Genomic DNA, 16,967 nt, shown 5'->3' on the forward strand with positions numbered 1-16,967 from the left:
TCCCACCCCCAACCCCGACGGGCGCTGGTCGAGGCTGGTCCCTGGTGCATGCGCAGTGGCGCTCACCCCCACCCTCTCCCCACACCCCCACCGGGCTCCTGCCTCCAGCCCCGGGTTCGCAGCCGCAGCCGGGATCGGGCAGCCGGGGGCGGGCGGGCGCGGGAGGGCCATGGCTGAGGGGGAGGAGATGCAGACCTTCACCTCCATCATGGATGCACTGGTTCGCATCAGTGTGAGTTAAGGTGGTGGGGTCGAGGGGAAACGGGAGGGGGCGTTGAGGGGTCCTGGAGCAGGTGGGAATCCAGGAAGATGCCGGCATGCAGACAGGGGGCTAGGGCTGGCAGCGATCACAGGGAGGGTGGAGGGGATGCAACTGCGAGAGGCTGCCTTTCCGCAGCCCGGAGCGGGGTGCGGCCAAGGCGACAGGCTGCTGCGCTGTGAGGAGCATGGAGCTGCCCAGACCCCGCGGACCGGCCGGGGTAGCCGCCCGCGGGGCACCGGGGCTGGGGCTTTTCGGGCCAAGGAGCTCTTTGCTGAGAAGGGGGCCTGGGAGAACTCGGGGGCCTTCCAAGACGGCGGGGGCTGGGTGGGAGGCGATGGAGAAGGCGCCCCGAGGTGCAGCGCCTAATTTGGACCCCTCCCCAAGACCCCACCCCACCGCACCCCCACCCAGGGCTGCCTGCGAGACTGCGGTTGTCATGGCAACCGGGGCCCGGCTCTCCCAGGGGCGGTGCCAACCTTGCTCCCCCCCATTGCTTCCTCCCCCCTCCCTCCCCGTTCCTCCCTCCTTTGTGTCAGCTGCGCCCCTGACCGGGATGGCTGCGAAGAGAGGGTCCAAGGTGAGGTGGGGGGTGGGGCATAGCCTGAGGACCCCGTGCAACCAGAAGGGGGAGGGACACTTCCGGTGGGCTGGGGGCGAGTAGGCGGGGTTCTTGTTTTTCCCTAAGCTCGGGGAGGGGGTTGCAGCCGCCTGCCGCGCTGGGAGGGGGGCGGGAGGGCCAGACGGTGAGGGTGGGTGTGTGGGGGGGTGTAGGAGACGGAGTCGGAATGGGAGGGGGCCTAGAGGAGACTGATGGGGAGGTGAAGGATGAGGAATGGCCGCTGGAGCGGCCACAGGCCGGGAGGACTGAAGGGGCCAGCGAGAGGATGGCAAGCAAGCGGCGCCGAGCACTGGGGAGGGGTCGACCGCGGGGGAGGGGTGTCAGGGAAGGGGGCGTCATCGGTGAGCACGGAGCTGCAGAATGGGCGGTGCCCTTGAGGGAAAGGCCAGGGGCAGGCGGTCCTGACACGGAGGGATGGAGGCAGGTGAGAGAGGGTGCCAGCGCCGGCTGCTGCGGCCCAGGGATGAGGGTGGGGCCTGTAGGTGGGGGAGGCCCGCGCGGTGCTCGCCTCTGCAGGAGGGAAGCAGGGACAGGGTAAAGGGGTGGTGGTCCGGCCCCTCCCTGAGACTCCTGAGGTCTACACGGAAGGCAGCTAAGAGGGGCCTGCTGAGACAGGCCCAGGAACCCCAGCCCTGAGACTGCCTCCTGCTCCCCGTTCCCCTTCTGCAGACAAGTATGAAGAACATGGAGAAAGAGCTGCTGTGCCCAGTGTGTCAGGAGATGTACAAGCAACCCCTGGTGCTGCCCTGTACCCATAACGTGTGCCAGGCCTGTGCCCGGGAGGTGTTGAGCCAGCAGGGCTGCCTAGGCCATGGTGGGGACCCCAGCTCAGAACCCACTTCTCCTGCATCCACGCCTTCCACCCGCAGCCCCCGCCTCGGTCGAAGAACACTGCCCAAGCCAGACCGCCTGGACCGACTGCTTAAGTCAGGTGGGGCTGGGGCCTGCTGGGCTGGGGGCAGAGTGAGACAGGTGGAAGCCGGGCATCTGTCCGCTGGAGCAGGACATCTCTGTCCATCTTTGGGGACTGGCAGCCCTGCTCATGTGGGCTGCACTGAGCGCTGAGCTCTGACCCGGCCCACAGCTCTGTTTTGTCATGGAACAAACTCCCTCGCCCCTAGCCCAACCAGCTGTTAATTCTCACCCCCTCTTAACTTCCATTCACAGGCTTTGGGACGTACCCTGGGAGGAAACGAGGTGCCTTGCACCCCCAAGCAATCATGTTCCCATGCCCAGCCTGCCAGGGTGATGTGGAGCTGGGTGAGCGTGGCCTGGCGGGCCTTTTTCGGAACCTCACCCTGGAGCGGGTAGTGGAGCGGTACCGCCAGAGTGTGAGTGTAGGAGGCGCCATCCTCTGCCAGCTGTGTAAGCCCCCACCCCTGGAGGCCACCAAGGGCTGCACCGAGTGTCGAGCCACCTTCTGCAATGAGTGCTTCAAGCTCTTCCACCCGTGGGGCACCCAGAAGGCCCAGCACGAGCCCACTTTGCCCACCCTGTCATTCCGCCCCAAGGTGAGCTGGCTCCGTTGAGGGAGGGGCGTGGTAATGGATTTCTTTTTTTTTTTTTTAAGATTTTTTTTTTTTTTGGAAAGGCAGATACAGAGAGAAAAGAGAAAAAGACAGAGAGATATCGTCCACCCACTGGTTTACTCCCCAAATGGCCACAATGATTAGGGCTGGGCAGATCTGAAGCCAGGAGCCAGGAGCTTCTTCTCAGTTTTCCATGAGGTACAGGGTCCCAAGGCTCTGGGCTGTTCTCTGCTTCTTTCCCAGGCCGTTATCAGGGAGCTGGATGGGAAGTGGAGCAGCCGGGACTCAACCTGGTGTCCATATGAAATGCTAGCACTGCCGGTGAAAGATTGGTTTGCATGCCACCACTCTGGCCCTGTGGTGGTGGGTTTCAAAACAGAGCTAGGGACCCAGCGTGGTGGCTTAGCGGCTAAAGTCCTTGCCTTGAAAGCCCTGGGATCCCATATGGGCACCGGTTCTAATCCTGGCAGCTCCACTTCCCATCCAGCTCCCTGCTTGTGGCCTGGGAAAGCAGTGGAGGATGGCCCAATGCATTGGGACCCTGCACCTGCGTGGGAGACCCTGGAGAAGGTTTCTGGCTCCCGGCTTCGGATCGGGCGGCGCAGCACCAGCCGTTGCAGTCACTTGGGGAGTGAATCATTGGGCGGAAGATCTTCCTCTCTGTCTCTCCTCCTCTCTCTATATCTGACTTTCCAATAAAACAAATCTTAAAAACAAAACAAAAAAGCAAAAAACAGAGCTAGGCAGGGGTTGGCCACTGAGTTCTTTCCGTGGAACCAAATTGCTGGATGGAGCCACCCACAGCTTCTTGTCTTTGGTAGCCTGGCATGGGTGGGTGGATGGGGGAGGTGTCTGTCCTGCAATATTTGTCCCTGCAAGGTTGTTGACAAGCTTGGGGATAATGTTTGTTCACTCACAAGTGTTATCTGTGCATAAATTCACCCCTACGCATTCTTTCCTCTAACAAATATTTATGGAGCACCACAGTGTGTGGGGGGGCTGATGCAAGTGTTAGGAGTCAGGCAGTCAACAAGAATGGAACAGGTTAAATATCAACCAGGGGTTGAGATTAATTTCCATCATTATTGTTGTTGTTCCTGCACATGGTGGGGCACTGGATAGATGGAGGGAGGAGCAAGGCTGGTGACAGAGGGCCAAGGCCTGGAAACTGCAGGCAACGGCTCTCGCAGATGCCAGTGCCCACGACCAGGTGGCGCTGTGGAACACCACCGGCTGCCTTCCCTTCCCCTACTCTCTGTAGAGGGTGGGCTGCTAACTGCCCCAGGGGTGTAGAGCCCCTCACACTCTATTTAACTACCTGTCTCTCATTGTTCTTTGTGTCCCCAGGGCTTGATGTGCCCAGACCACAAGGAGGAGGTGACCCACTACTGCAAGACATGTCAAAGGCTGGTATGCCAACTCTGCCGGGTCCGCCGTACCCACAGTGGGCACAAAATCACCCCGGTCCTCAGTGCCTACCAAGCTCTCAAGGTGAGCCCCCTTCCTGGCTGAGTTGCACTGCTCACTCACACTCACGCCCTCCCACACCTCCTCCCAGAGCCGCTGGCTCCTGCCCGGCCAGGGGTGCTGCCTGTCTCTTTCTTCCCTCTCAGGACAAACTGACAAAGAGCCTGACATACATCCTGGGAAACCAGGACACAGTCCAGAACCAGATCTGTGAGCTGGAGGAGACCGTGAGGCACACCGAGGTGAGGGAGGAAGGTGCTGCCGCGGTGGGCTCTGGGCCCTGCCAGGGAGTGCTGGCGTGAAGGGGGTGTGGGTAGGCAAGACCCAATCACCTAGCTGCAAGCTGTGGAAGCCCGCTGGGGGTGAGGGTGTGTGTATGTGTGTGTGCGTGTGTGTGTGTGTGTGTGTGTTTGTGTCTGTGAGTGCTCGCAGCTGCTTAGATTCTGGTTCAACCAGGTTGGCAGGGACACTAGCGCCGCAGGCCAGACCTCCATGATGCTGTGCGGCGGGGGATGAGGCCACTGTGGCTCAGGGGCCCCTGAGGCTAGCATGCAGTTGGCCAGGATAGCATGCAGTCTTCCGTCAGCAGAGAGAGACCACAGGCGCGACACAGGTGCAGGTGGCGCATTAGTATAATCCTTTACTTTGGGCGAGTGTTTAAGCAGTTGGGAGTGTGACAAGCATGCAAGGAGCTTAGCGCATGCTGGCAGGTGGTGAGTCGTCCAGCCAAGGGTAGGGGGCCATGGCAGCCATGAACCTGTGCCTGTTGGACTGGGCAATTAGGATTTTCACCCAGCAACTTCAGGAGCCTAGGCCTGGCGTGGCATCCCAGGGATAGGGTAGTGGGGAGGGGGGTTTAACCTTCAAGGGGAGCACAGTTAGTCATGTATTCCTGGGGGGCGGGATTTGTTCCCTGGGCAGGTGAGTGGTCAGCAAGCCAAGGAGGAGGTGTCCCAGCTGGTGCGGGGACTTGGGGCTGTGCTGGAAGAGAAGCGGGCGTCCCTGCTGCAGGCCATTGAGGAGTGCCAGCAGGAGCGGCTGGCCCGTCTCAGCGCCCAGATCCAGGAACACCGGAGCCTGCTGGATGGCTCAGGCCTAGTGGGCTATGCCCAGGAAGTGCTGAAAGAGACAGACCAGCCTTGCTTTGTGCAGGCAGCCAAGCAGCTGCACAACAGGTATTTAGGGGTGTGGTCCCCAGCACAGGTTCCCTGGAGGGTTGGTGGGGAGGGAGCAGAGCATTATGTTGGGAGCCAACCCCCAAGACAGGGTCTAGAAAGCTTCTGGCTAGCAGGCTGGGACCCTGAGGGGGGTCTCTTGAGTACAGCGAAGCTTGGGGGCAGCAAAGAAAGGGCAGTGCCTGAGCCTCTTGCACCCCTCCCCCAGGATTGCCCGGGCTACTGAGGCCCTCCAGGCCTTCCGGCCAGCCGCCAGCTCCTCCTTCCGCCACTGTCAACTGGACGTGGGGCGTGAGATGAAGCTGCTGACCGAGCTCAGCTTCCTGCGAGGTAAGGAGGTGGCCAGGCCCCTAACACCCAAGCACAGCCTTCCCTTTCCACCTCCAGCAGCGGGCCTGGGGGGGCAGTGCCCACCAGGGACCTCCTTGGCCTCCTGCCCCGCCTGGCCAGGCCAGGCCAGCCACTCCTCCCAGCCAACCCACCCTGCCACGCCATCCCCACCACCGCGTTCAGCGCCGCTTCTCCCCCTCTCTTTGTTTGTAGGCTGTGGCCACCGCGGACTCTGCTCCGGAGCAGCCCAGGCAAGTCAGCGGCCCTGCCCCGGGGGGGGCCTGCACCCCCCCGTCGGGCCCCCCACCCCACCCCCATGCAGCTCTGTGTGACCCCACCCCTTGCTCCACACATGGCCTTCCTTTTTTCCCACCTTCACCCAAATCACCTGGCTCTTCCACGAACCAGTGCCTACACTCTTGCTTCTGCCTTGTGCAATGCTTGCCCCATCTGCCCTGGCCCTCCTGACCTTTTGACTGCTGCCCTCCTGGGCCTTCATTCTCTTTTTCCTTGGCTTTCCCCCATCCCTCCCGTGTTCCCCGCCAGTGCACAACAAGCTGCCGCTTGCTTGCTTGCTTTCCCTCCGTTGTCTCCCAGTTTTCCATTTTGCTGACCATGCATCCCCCACCCGGTCCTGTTCAGTGGCCTTTGCCTGCTTCACCCTACGTTCCTCTGACCTCCCAGAGTGTTTAGACTGGAAGGACCCCCACTCCCCCCTCCAGAATGATGCACCTGCTCTGCTACCCTGAGTAGGACAGAGTAGGAAGCTGATGCCCCAAGACAGGAAGTGACATGGTGGCAGACCAAACAGCATGGAGCCCAGGGCTCCTGACTCAGCCCCACACTCTCTCTCTATTGCTTTCTCTCCCCTGGGCTCGGTCTGGCCCATGCCTAGCACCCACAGGGGTCTTGCCCCAGTTCCCTCTCACCCACACTCACCCCCCCGGCTCCCGCTGCTTTCCCTTTCCCTACCCACCCATGCCCACCCTGCCAGGCCAGAGGTCAAGCTCTCACTGACCAGCCACCCCATTCTCTCTCTCCCACAGTGCCTGAGGCGCCTGTCATTGACACCCAGCGCACCTTTGCCTATGACCAGATCTTCCTGTGTTGGCGACTGCCCCCCCACTCCCCACCTGCCTGGCACTACACTGTGGAGTTTCGCCGCACAGATGTGCCTGCCCAGCCAGGCCCAGCGCGCTGGCAGCGACGGGAGGAGGTGAGGGGCACGAGCGCCCTGCTGGAGAACCCCGACACAGGCTCTGTGTATGTACTGCGCGTGCGCGGCTGCAACAAGGCTGGCTACGGCGAGTACAGCGAGGACGTACACCTGCACACGCCCCCGGCACCTGGTGAGCATGTGGAGGGCTGCATGGCTGGGCGGGCGCCGGGGCTGCTGAGGCCTGAGGTTTATGTCCCGGATGGATGCCAGAGAGCTGGCTCAACACAGCGAGTTCTACAAATGAGCTCTGGAGCTGGGCTGCCTGGGTTCAGAGCCCAGCACCACTTCTTACAGCTGTAGCTCTCTCTGTGTGTTAGACTTGATTTATTTTGATTCAGAAGTCAGATTTACAAAGAGAAGGACAGATAGAAATAGAGCTTTCATCCGCTGGTTCACTCTAATTCAATGGCTGCAAAGACCAGAGCTGAACCGATCTGAAGCCAGGAGCCAGGAACTTCTTCTGGGTCTTCCACAGGGGTGCAGGGGCCCAAGGACTTGGGCCATCCTACCCTGTTTTCCCAGGCTGCAAGTAGGGAGATGGATCAGAAATAGAGCAGCTAGGCCATGAACCAGCACCCATAGGGGATGTTGGGATTGCAGACAGAGGCTTAACTTTCTTTTTCTTTTTTAATATTTATTTATTTTTATTACAAAGTCAGATATACAGAAAGGAGGAGAGACAGAGAGGAAGATCTTCCATCCGATGATTCACTCCCCAAGTGACCGCAATGGCCGGTGCTGTGCCGATCCGAAGCTGGGAACCAGGAACCTCTTCCGGGTCTCCCACGTGGGTGCAGGGTCCCAAGGATTTGTGCCATCCTCCACTGCTTTCCCAGGCCACAGGCAGGGAGCTGGATGGGAAGTGGAGCTGCCAGGATTAGAACCAGTTCCCATATGGGATCCCGGCGCGTTCAAGGCAAGGACTTTAGCCGCTAAGCCACCACGCTGCCGGGCCCCAGAGGCTTAACTTTCATTGCTACAACACTGGCCCCCAGCTGTGCATCTATGGCCAAGACTTTCACTCTCTTCTGAACCTTCTACCCGTCTCTCAGTGTGGCTGTGAAGATTAAAACTGTAACATATTTGGGCCTGGTGTGATAGCCTACTGGCTGAATCCTTGCCTTGCAGCTGCTGGGATCACACAAGGCTGCTAGTTCCTGTCCTGTCCTACCCAGCTCTGGCCATTGCAGTTACTTGGGGAATGAACCAGTCGATGAAAGAGCTTTGTCTCTCCTCTCCGCAGATCTGCCTTTTCTTTTTTTTTCTTTTTTTTTTTTTAAAGATTTTTATTATTATTATTGGAAAGCCGGATATACAGAGAGGAGGAGAGACAGAGAGGAAGATCTTCCATCCGATGTTTTCACTCCCCAAGTGAGCCACCGGGCCGGTGTGCGCCGATCCGATGCCGGGAACCAGGAACCTCTTCCGGGTCTCCCACGTGGGTGCAGGGTCCCAAAGCTTTGGGCCATCCTCGACTGCTTTCCCAGGCCACAAGCAGGGAGCTGGATGGGAAGTGGAGCTGCCGGGATTAGAACCGGCCTCCATATGGGATCCCGGGGCTTTCAAGGCGAGGACTTTAGCCGCTAGGTCACGCCGCCAGGCCCCAGATCTGCCTTTTCAATTAAAATAAATCAATCTTTTAAAAAAAATAAACAAAAATAATTTTTAAAAGGCTGGAACATAGTCACAGTCGGGCTCGCAGTGAAGGCTGGCAACATATTAGCAAGGTGACTCCTGAAACTTGACTGTGAGCTGATGGCAGGAGCACTGAGGGAACGGCATGAGAGGTAGGGGCATGAGTACCGGGGGTGGGGGGAAGGCACGCAGACGGAGGTGAAGTGGCAGTGTCGCTAGGCAGGACACCTGCACAACAGGGGCTCAGTACAGGGCCCACCGCAGCTGCGAAGCGGCAGGAAGCCTGAGGCAGCTGTGACACTAAAACTGTTCCTGGGGTCCCATGCCCATCTGGCATCCCCTTCTTTTCTTCCACATTGCCCCCCATCCCAGTTTCCCATACACGTCCTATCCCCCAGAGCCCCCTGCCTGTTCTTGGGGAGCCAGTGGCCCTTGGCCACCTGCCACCTGTTCAGAAGCACCCCAGCCCCCAGGGTCTTATCCCAGCACCTGGGCTGCCCTGTGTGTCCTCCCTCCGTCTTACCCCTCCACCTCCTTCCAGTCCTGCACTTCTTCCTTGATGGCCGCTGGGGCGCAAGCCGAGACCGCCTGGCCATCAGCAAGGACCAGCGGGCCGTGAGGAGCGTCCCGGGGCTGCCCCTGCTGCTGGCTGCTGAGCGGCTGCTCACCGGATGCCACCTGAGTGTGGACGTGGTCCTGGGCGACGTCGCCGTGACCCAGGGCCGCAGCTACTGGGCCTGCGCTGTGGATCCAGCCTCCTACTTGGTCAAGGTGGGCGTCGGGCTGGAAAGCAAGCTTCAGGAAAGCTTCCAGGGCGCCGCTGATGTGATCAGCCCCAGGTCAGGCCCCCTCTGGAAAGGACGATTCGGGAGGGGGCCCCTGCAAGCAGGACAGAGGCAGTGTGGGGTAGAGGGAGTATGAGGACTCAGCGGGAGGGTGTCCGGGGCTCCCAGGTGGGTGGGTGGGGAAGGGGGGTGGAGGTGAGCCATCTTCAGCTCGTTCCGTCCGTCCCTTCTCCCTGGTATCCCACTGCCAACATCCTTCCTCTACATCACCTTCCCCGCCACATCTGCCATCAGCATCCTGAAGTTCTCCCCCCAAAAGGCCCGTCTCCACTACCTCCCCATCCCCAGCATCCTACTTCGCACCATCCCATCCAAGTCCCCTGCCACAGGCTCTTCCCCTGGCACCCCACTCCCAACCCTCTATCCCCAACACCTCGTTTCTTTGAAATGATTTCTCTCCAATTCCAAGTCCCTCCTAGACCCGGCTGTTCCAATCCCACATTCCTGTGACGCCTCTGACTCTAATCGGCCCTCAGCACCACCCCACACCCACCTCACAGCTGCTCATCTCCCCAACTTTCTCCCCACCAGCCCTCTCCTCAGCATATTCTCCCGGCCCACATCGTGTCTTATCAGTACCTCATTCCCCCCACACACATCCCTCTTGCTGGTTGGCTTTCCTTTCTCACCAAACCCCTGCTCAGGACCCATACACATACTGCCATCTCCTCATCCTAGTTTCTGCTGGGTACCACAAACTCATCCTACATCCCATCATTCCACTCCCATATCCCATCATTCCCAACCCCTTGGGACCCCACTTTCTTCCTGACCCAGCACCCGCCCCTGCAGGTATGACCCAGACAGCGGGCACGACAGCGGGGCCGAGGATGCCACGGTGGAGGCGTCACCACCCTTTGCCTTCCTGACCATTGGCATGGGCAAGATCCTGCTGGGGTCCGGAGCAAATGCCAATGCGGGGCTGACGGGGAGAGACGGGCCGGCTGCCAGCTGCACGGTGCCCCTGCCGCCCCGCCTGGGCATTTGCCTAGACTACGAGCGGGGCCGGGTCTCTTTCCTGGATGCTGTGTCCTTCCGTGGGCTCCTGGAGTGCCCCCTGGACTGCTCAGGGCCAGTGTGCCCGGCCTTCTGCTTCATCGGGGGTGGTGCGGTCCAGCTGCAGGAGCCTGTGGGCACCAAGCCCGAGAGGAAGGTCACCATAGGGGGCTTTGCCAAGCTGGACTGACCGTCCTGGGCCCCCACTGCAGGCTTTCTGGTACCAGGCTGTCCCCTCCCTCCTCCAGCAGCTTCTTCCCCAGACACCCCCACACCCCATGTCTGTCTCCCCAGGCGTTTCTCCTGACCCAGGGCCTCTCCCCCATCTCCCTCTCTCGATGTCTGTGCTCTGCACCCTCCAAGTCTCTGGCCTTTATCCTGCCCCTGGCATCTTATCCAAGTTGCAGAGAGAACCCCTTCCCCACCCTGGCTGGCCCTGTGCCCCCAGGTGACGGGGTGGGGGTGGCGCCTGGAACACTGGGCCTAATGCCCAGCTCTGTCTGTTGCCTGCTGAGCTCCTTGCACCATTGAGCCTGACCTACAGCCTGAAGGCAGGCAGGCTTTTCAGCCAGACCGTCCAGGCACTCCTTGGCAAGGGTAAGGGGTCCCCATCACCCCACTTTATTTATTTGGATCCCCTTCTAGCCGCATGCCCCTTTTGCTCCTTCTCCCCTCTTGCATGCTTTACTTGTCCCGTACCCATGCCAGTGTGCCAAGAGTCTCCCTTGGGGATCCGGCTGAGACTGTGTCCCCCGCTGGGCTGCTCCAGGCCAGGCCAGGCCTAGGGTGCCTTCTGCTGCCGTCCTGCGTGGGCCCTGGGAGGCCTGTGCCAAGCAACTGCTGTCATTTTCATGGTTTCTAAACAATAAACTGTGAGGCCAGGCACAGTCTCTGCCTCCCCTGAACGTGTGGACTGTTGCTCTCAGCTTTTGCGCTGTGTGTGGAGGGTGGCAGAGTCCCATAGCACCCCTCTGTCAGGGAGTGCAGGGGTATCCCAGGGAATATGGCACCTGAGAGAGGACGGTCCCCAAGCTGGGGGCTCCTGATACTGCGGCCCGCTGACCAGGCCCTACCAACCACGTGGGTTTCAACCCCAAGGCATGCCCTAGACAGATGGTCACAGCCGCCAGGGGGCGCAGCGCCCCGCCTGCTGGCGTCTCGCCCTAGACGGGCGTCCTCAGTCCTGGAGGCGCCGAGCCCTGGAACAGTGTGATTGAGAGCACAGGCACTGTGGACCCAAAGCAGCCAGGGAACCAGAACCATTTCCCCATTCCCGGGGTGCCGGGAGCTCACCCCAGAGGCAGCGGGAGGGAGAGAATGGTGAGGCGGGGAAGGGGGGCGGGCAGGGCCTTGGCGCCAGGGCCCGGATCTGACCCAGCCCCCACTTATCGCTGTGTGTTGACTCTGCCGTGGTTATCTCTACCCGAGGGTTTACTTCACACCGGGGCAGCTAAGAATAGAGCTGCTGGGGATGGGGGGGTGGGCACGGTGCCAGGGGAGAAAGGAGGGTGCGACTGGCAGGCTGCACCCAGAATGCTTTGAGGAGGGGCATGGGCCACGGCGCCCATCGGTTTTGTTTCCTGGTTCTAATATCGCCTTCAGGTATGGGGGAAGAGCTCCGGGGCGCCACGTCACCACTGCTCCACCTCCACTTCTCCCACAAAGCCAGCACCTCCTGGTGCTGCCCCCAAGACACCCTTCCCGGCCACTCCTCCGCAGTCACAGGTGAGGGATCAGAGGTCCGCACAGCAGGAGGCCCGTTTTATTCAACCACGTTCTTTCCCATTGGTATGGGGTCCTTTCCCAGGCCAGACCAGTCCACCTGAACGTCACCCCATCCCTGCCCCCAGGCCTATCCAGAAGGGCAGGGACAGGTGGTACTAGGCTACTACCTTCATGGGCTCCCAACCCAGGACAAAGGAAAGGGGCTCCATCAGTGAATGAGGAACTTTGGCACCGGCTGGCCCTCAGTGGGCAACTTGTCCCTACAAGTTGGCAGAGGTGGCTGCCACGGCTGGATTGGTGTAAGCAAGGCTGCTGCCGCCATTACCTGCAGAAATCTGGGTGGGGTGGGAGGAAGGAGAAGGGAACAAGAGTGAGAGGGAAAGGAGCTCCTGGGGCCTCTGGCTGGCATCCCAGGTCAGGGGCCTGGCCAGCTCTCCAAGGGTTAATGCAGAGACAGCACCTGGTGGCCCCACAGCCAGCCAAGTGACTGTAAACACAGGCTGCTCCACCTCTCCCCCTCCCGCCCTCTCCCCCTCACACCCTCTCTCCTGGGCTCTAATCAGCCCCCTTGCCCAACCCCCTTCACCCCTCTGTGCCCCTAACCCAATGGGGTAGCAAGTGAATGAGTGAGTATGTGCACACACATGGACAAAACTGGGAGAGGCAGGTCCCCAGGAAGCGGAAAATGCAGACAAGAAAAGGAAACTTCTGTCCCCTCCCCCACACCAAGTGGCTTTCCAGTCCCAGGAGGCTGCAGTAATTATTTACCAGGTCCTGCAGAGAAGGGCGGGAGAGGAAGGAGGAGGGGTCCTGCTCCCCTGAGCAGGCAGGTCACCTGGCCTGGCCCCAGACCCCTGTGCTTGCGCAATCTGCTCCTGATCAGGTCAGGAGTGAGGCACAGGTGCTAACTCCAGCAGGAAGGGTTTCGCTGCAGAACCCATTTCACCTCTGGGCATCCTTGCCAACACTACCCTGGTGCCAGTTCAGCCAACCAGGAATGCTGAGAAGCCTCCTCCCCACAACTCCTCACATCTTCACCCACTAACCTTGACAGGGCCTCGGCCACCACCGCGTCCCACCTCTCCCAGGTGCTTTGGGTTTTCTCCCATTCCCTTTAGAAATCCCCAGCCAGGCCAAACCTCACCTCCTCATAAGGGCTGCGCTTGGTACTGCCAGGGGGCACATAGCGGCCGTGGGTCTGGTAGGTGGGGTACTCGCTCATGGGATGGTAGGTGTCCCGAGTTGAGAAGAGGTCCAACTGCCCACAGTTCTTGCGTCGGCACTGACACACAGCCTGGGCAGACAGGGTTATGATGGTCTAGCATGTGGGGGAAGGGCAGTGGGGATACTGAGGGGGACTGGTTCTTCCACCAGGGGATGCTAGTCAAGGCCAGCGCCTGAACACTCACCAGGGTCAAGCAATAGATGATGGCCAGTGCAACCAGAACACAGACCAGCACGAGCAGGGCGATGCCCCAGCCTGGCACCCCAGACTGGGCTGAAGGAGACAGTGAATTGCCCACTACAAGGAAAAGTCATTGGTCAGAAGAGTCTCTCAAAGGAGGTGCCCCGCTCCATCCCCCACCTTGTCCCCTGCTAGCACCAAGGAGGAACCCAGGGACCAGGACATTGGCAGGAGAGAGGTTCCTGGCATGGGGCTGGGCTCTAGCCGGGGAAGCAGCCTTACCTGTGATTCGTGAGATGTCCAGGTTGTATCTGGCTGCTTTGTCTATGTTATTTAGAAACTGCGACTGCACCGTAACCTCATTGGTGGTGTTCCCTCTGAAGGCCAGAATTGCATCCACCACCACGGAGCCTGGGCTGGCCATAGGGAGACAGACCACTCAGTCCCGGGTCCCAGCTCGGGCTCAGCATCCCCTCCCCAACCACACAGTCCTGCCCCAGACTTACAGCCACATCCCTGCACCTACCCTCTGCCCCATGCAACCGTACCTGAACCTAATACCAGAGAGGCCCACGAATTCCTTCTGGGTGTAAATTTCCAGAATCTGGGGTGAGAGAGCAAGGAAGTCAGGCTTGCCAAAGCCAAGCCCCCACCAAGTGTGGTTCCAAGGAGGGCTGCTCCAGGGGTAGATACCCACCAGTGCGGAGACATTGTGCTGCAGCTCTTGATAGTAGTTGCTGTTGGGATCTTGCAAGGAAGAATTGAACTGGAGATTGGAAATGTAAAAAGACAGGAAGAAGAAAGCAAGGCTGTCATGCGCTGTTGGGGTGGTGCTGTGATTGGATGCTGTGAGGGGAGGCTCTGTGCTGTGGCTGGGAAGGACGGTGGGGGTAGCAGGGTGCTGGCTGGGAGTGCTTGTTGTGCCAACTGTCACAGTAGTGGCCGGGGCTGAGGAGCCACTATGGGCAGATGTGGTGGCCGAGCCCGACACAGGGCTGGTGGCTGGGGCCGAGGTGCCGCTGTGGACAGGGGTGGTGGCCGAGCCCGACACAGGGCTGGTGGCCGGGGTTAAGGTGCTCCTGTGGGCAGGGGTGGTGGCCAAGTCCGACACGGGGCTGGTGGCTGGGATCAAGGTGCTGCTGTGGGCAGGGGTGGTGGCCAAGTCCGACACGGGGCTGGTGGCCGGGGCCGAGGTGCCGCTGTGGACAGGGGTGGTGACCGAGCCCGACACAGGGCTGGTGGCTGGGGCCGAGGTGCTGCTGTGGAAGGATGTGGTGGCTGAGTCCGACACAGGGCTGGTGGCTGGGGCCGAGGTGCCGCTATGGGCAGGGGTGGTGGCCGAGCCCAACAAGGGGCTGGTAGCTGGGGCCGAGGTGCCATTGTGGAAGGATGTGGTGGCCGAGTCTGCCACAGGGCTGGTGGCCGGGGTCGAGGTGCCACTGTGGAAAGATATGGTGGCTGAGCCTGACAAGGGGCTGGTAGCTAGGGCCGAGATGCTGCTGTGATTGGGGGTGGTGGCTGAGCCTGATTCAGGGCTGGTAGCCGGGGCTGAGGTGCCATTGTAGACAGGGTTGGTGGCCAAGGTGCCACTGTGGACAGGGCTAGTGGCTGAGCTGATGACTGGAGTCGAGGTGCCTTCAAGGACAGAGGTGATAGCAGAGCCTAATCCAGAGTTGGTGGCTGGGGACGAGGTGCCACTGTGGACGGAGGTGGTGGCAGAGCCTGATTCAGCCCTCGTGGTTGGGGTGGTGGCCAGGGTTGGAGTGCCACTGTGGACGGTGGTGGTGGCTGAGCCCGATGCAGGGCTGGTGGGTAAGCTGGTGGTAAGGACTGAGGTTCCACTGTGGATGGTGGTGGTGGCCGAGCTCGACACAGAGCTGGTGGCTGAGCTGGTGGCCAGGGTTGGAGTGCCACTGTGGATGGTGGTGGTGGCTGAGCCCGACGCAGGGCTGGTAGATGAGCTGGTGGCCAGGGTTGGAGTGCCACTGTGGACGGTGGTGGTGGCTGAGCCTGACGCAGGGCTGGTAGATGAGCTGGTGGCCAGGGTTGGAGTGCCACTGTGGATGGTGGTGATGGCTGAGCCTGACGCAGGGCTGGTAGATGAGCTGGTGGTGGGGGTTGAGGTTCCGCTGTGGATGGTGGTGGTGGCCGAGCCCAAGGTAGAGTTGGTGAGAGATGTGGAGGAGATCTGCTGAACTACAACGGCAACAGAGCCTGAACCAGGGCTGAGGACGGGGGTAAGCTGCTGGTCACGTTCCTGGCGCTTCTCTCAATGGAGCCGGGTGACACCGAGGTTGGGGGAGCCTGAGTCTCTGCTCTAGCTGGGGCCAGAAGCTGGAGGAACTGTTGGCTTGGAGGCCAACCCTGGGTAAGCGGAAACTAAAACCTCCAGACCCCAAACAGGCAGTACAGGTGGGCTGGGAGCAGGCTGCAGCCAACATCTCCCCACCCACTACTGGCCAGCCAGCTCTCCCAGGCCTGACTCCCCCCACCCCTTCTCCTAAGGACACACACCTGCCCCTCGCAACCTGGGACAGGGGAGGGGGTGCTTCTACCCAGCCCACACTAAGCCACCCTCCTTCCTGACTGATGAAGTCACCACCATCCGTAATGTCTGCCCCTGGTGCAGCTACCTTGGGCAAAATCCACAGCCAGGCCCAGACCAGGGAGACCGCCAGCACAGGTTGGCCCCTTCCCACCGTGTACCCCTCACCTGAAAGCCCTGGGAGCAGCAGCAAGAAGAAGAAAGGAGACAGGACATCCATGCCTGGTGGCATGGCGGTGGTGAAATGGGTGGGGAGGGGGCAGGGCGCACTCCAGCAGGCGCTGCGGGTGAGGTGGAGCTGCACTGGCGCCTGCTGCTTTATACCGGTCCCCCCCTCCTCCCGCCCTAGGCACAGCCGGAGCAGGTGACAGGTGATGAAACCCCGCCCCCTTGCTCCCTTCCTCACCTCCTCCCTTTTCCTCCTCCTCCCCAATCATTCCTGGGCAAGTACCTGGGCTCCAATCACCCAACCCTCCCAGGACCTGTTTGTTTTCCAGTTGCGGGCCTCCCCCTTTCGTCAGCCACTCCCTGGATCCAGGGGGTGGGGGGCTGCCTCTAGTTTTAACCTGAGGACTGCGGCCAAGGGGAGAGGAGGGCATAGGGGAAGTGGGTTGCTGGGGGGGTGGGGGAAGCCCACTCCACCCACTCACATTCCTATTTTCCCAGAGTTTCCTGGTGTCCTTCGCAGCCCCCTGGTGCGGGGGGGCGGGGGGGGAAGAAACCAGACGGGTGATAATGAGTGCATGAAGTGGTAGTTTAGGACTCCCTCCCCTCAGCACTTCCCGGAATAGCCCCACCCTTCTAACCGCTCCCTGTCCCGTTCCACATGCAGCTCTAGCCGAAAAACCACATTGGCCCGCCCTGGCCAGACTTTCCAGTGGCCTGGGTTCCCTCCTGGCATACTGGGGTGGGGTGTGGGGGGGTGGGTAAGTTTCCACTTAAAGACATGAATCTCGGGCTGCACCGAACCCTTAAGGACCTCCTTTGCCAAGTCTCCGCTTGAAGCTAAGGCCCAGGCGCTCCTGCCCTCTAGCGGTCAGCGGCTGCCTGGTGGGGGGTGGCCCGAGACCCCGGAGTGGAGTAGAGGGCAGGGGTCGGAAGTGCCGCCTGGGTGGGGGGTGGATAGATGCTGTGGGGCGGGGGCGGTGGACTCCTGCGAAAGGAAGCCTTAGCTTGGATAGAGGGGTAGGGACACCCAGGAGTTTGCTGGGTGCA

At 60.7% G+C, this 16,967-nt stretch overlaps 2 protein-coding genes across 4 annotated transcripts; one reads left to right on the plus strand and one right to left on the minus strand.

Moving 5' to 3' along the window:
* Positions 1-51: 51 nt before the first annotated feature.
* On the plus strand, positions 52-10,944 carry TRIM46 (tripartite motif containing 46). 3 transcript variants are annotated; one of them, XM_004588988.3, is made up of 10 exons: positions 52-232; positions 1,551-1,812; positions 2,049-2,392; positions 3,758-3,901; positions 4,024-4,119; positions 4,799-5,052; positions 5,261-5,382; positions 6,429-6,731; positions 8,778-9,075; positions 9,874-10,944. In XM_004588988.3, exons 1-10 carry the CDS (start codon positions 170-172, stop codon positions 10,265-10,267), a joined length of 2,280 nt encoding a protein of 759 aa, XP_004589045.1. In that variant the 5' UTR covers positions 52-169; the 3' UTR covers positions 10,268-10,944. The 3 variants fall into 3 exon arrangements, with proteins under 3 accessions (XP_004589045.1, XP_058516372.1, XP_058516371.1); XM_058660388.1 differs by lacking the exon at positions 52-232 and adding an exon at positions 1,220-1,305; XM_058660389.1 differs by lacking the exon at positions 8,778-9,075 and having other exon boundaries at positions 101-232; positions 9,874-10,099.
* An 868-nt stretch (positions 10,945-11,812) lies between these two features.
* MUC1 (mucin 1, cell surface associated) lies at positions 11,813-16,044 on the minus strand. The gene is made up of 7 exons (XM_004589220.3): positions 15,921-16,044; positions 13,905-15,403; positions 13,756-13,811; positions 13,490-13,623; positions 13,212-13,324; positions 12,947-13,096; positions 11,813-12,137 (listed from the first exon to the last, which is right to left on the minus strand). The coding sequence occupies exons 1-7, from the start codon at positions 15,982-15,984 to the stop codon at positions 12,063-12,065; spliced, it is 2,091 nt and encodes a 696-aa protein (XP_004589277.2). The 5' UTR covers positions 15,985-16,044; the 3' UTR covers positions 11,813-12,062.
* Positions 16,045-16,967: the final 923 nt, after the last annotated feature.

Source organism: Ochotona princeps, chromosome 2 (genome assembly GCF_030435755.1).
Source record: "Ochotona princeps isolate mOchPri1 chromosome 2, mOchPri1.hap1, whole genome shotgun sequence".
NCBI lineage: Eukaryota > Metazoa > Chordata > Mammalia > Lagomorpha > Ochotonidae > Ochotona > Ochotona princeps.

What these genes read in the sequence shown, in the direction of transcription:
- TRIM46 (XM_004588988.3), top strand. Translation starts at nt 170, where the DNA reads ATGGCTGAGGGGGAGGAGATGCAGACCTTCACCTCCATCATGGATGCA. An exon ending in GTGCCTACCAAGCTCTCAAG is followed by an intron (nt 3,902 to 4,023) that starts GTGAGCCCCCTT and finishes CTTCCCTCTCAG; the next exon opens with GACAAACTGACAAAGAGCCT. An exon ending in AGACCGTGAGGCACACCGAG is followed by an intron (nt 4,120 to 4,798) that starts GTGAGGGAGGAA and finishes TTCCCTGGGCAG; the next exon opens with GTGAGTGGTCAGCAAGCCAA.
- MUC1 (XM_004589220.3), bottom strand. Translation starts at nt 15,984, where the DNA reads ATGCCACCAGGCATGGATGTCCTGTCTCCTTTCTTCTTCTTGCTGCTG. An exon ending in AGCACAATGTCTCCGCACTG is followed by an intron (nt 13,812 to 13,904) that starts GTGGGTATCTAC and finishes CTCTCACCCCAG; the next exon opens with ATTCTGGAAATTTACACCCA. An exon ending in GGACATCTCACGAATCACAG is followed by an intron (nt 13,325 to 13,489) that starts GTAAGGCTGCTT and finishes TTTTCCTTGTAG; the next exon opens with TGGGCAATTCACTGTCTCCT.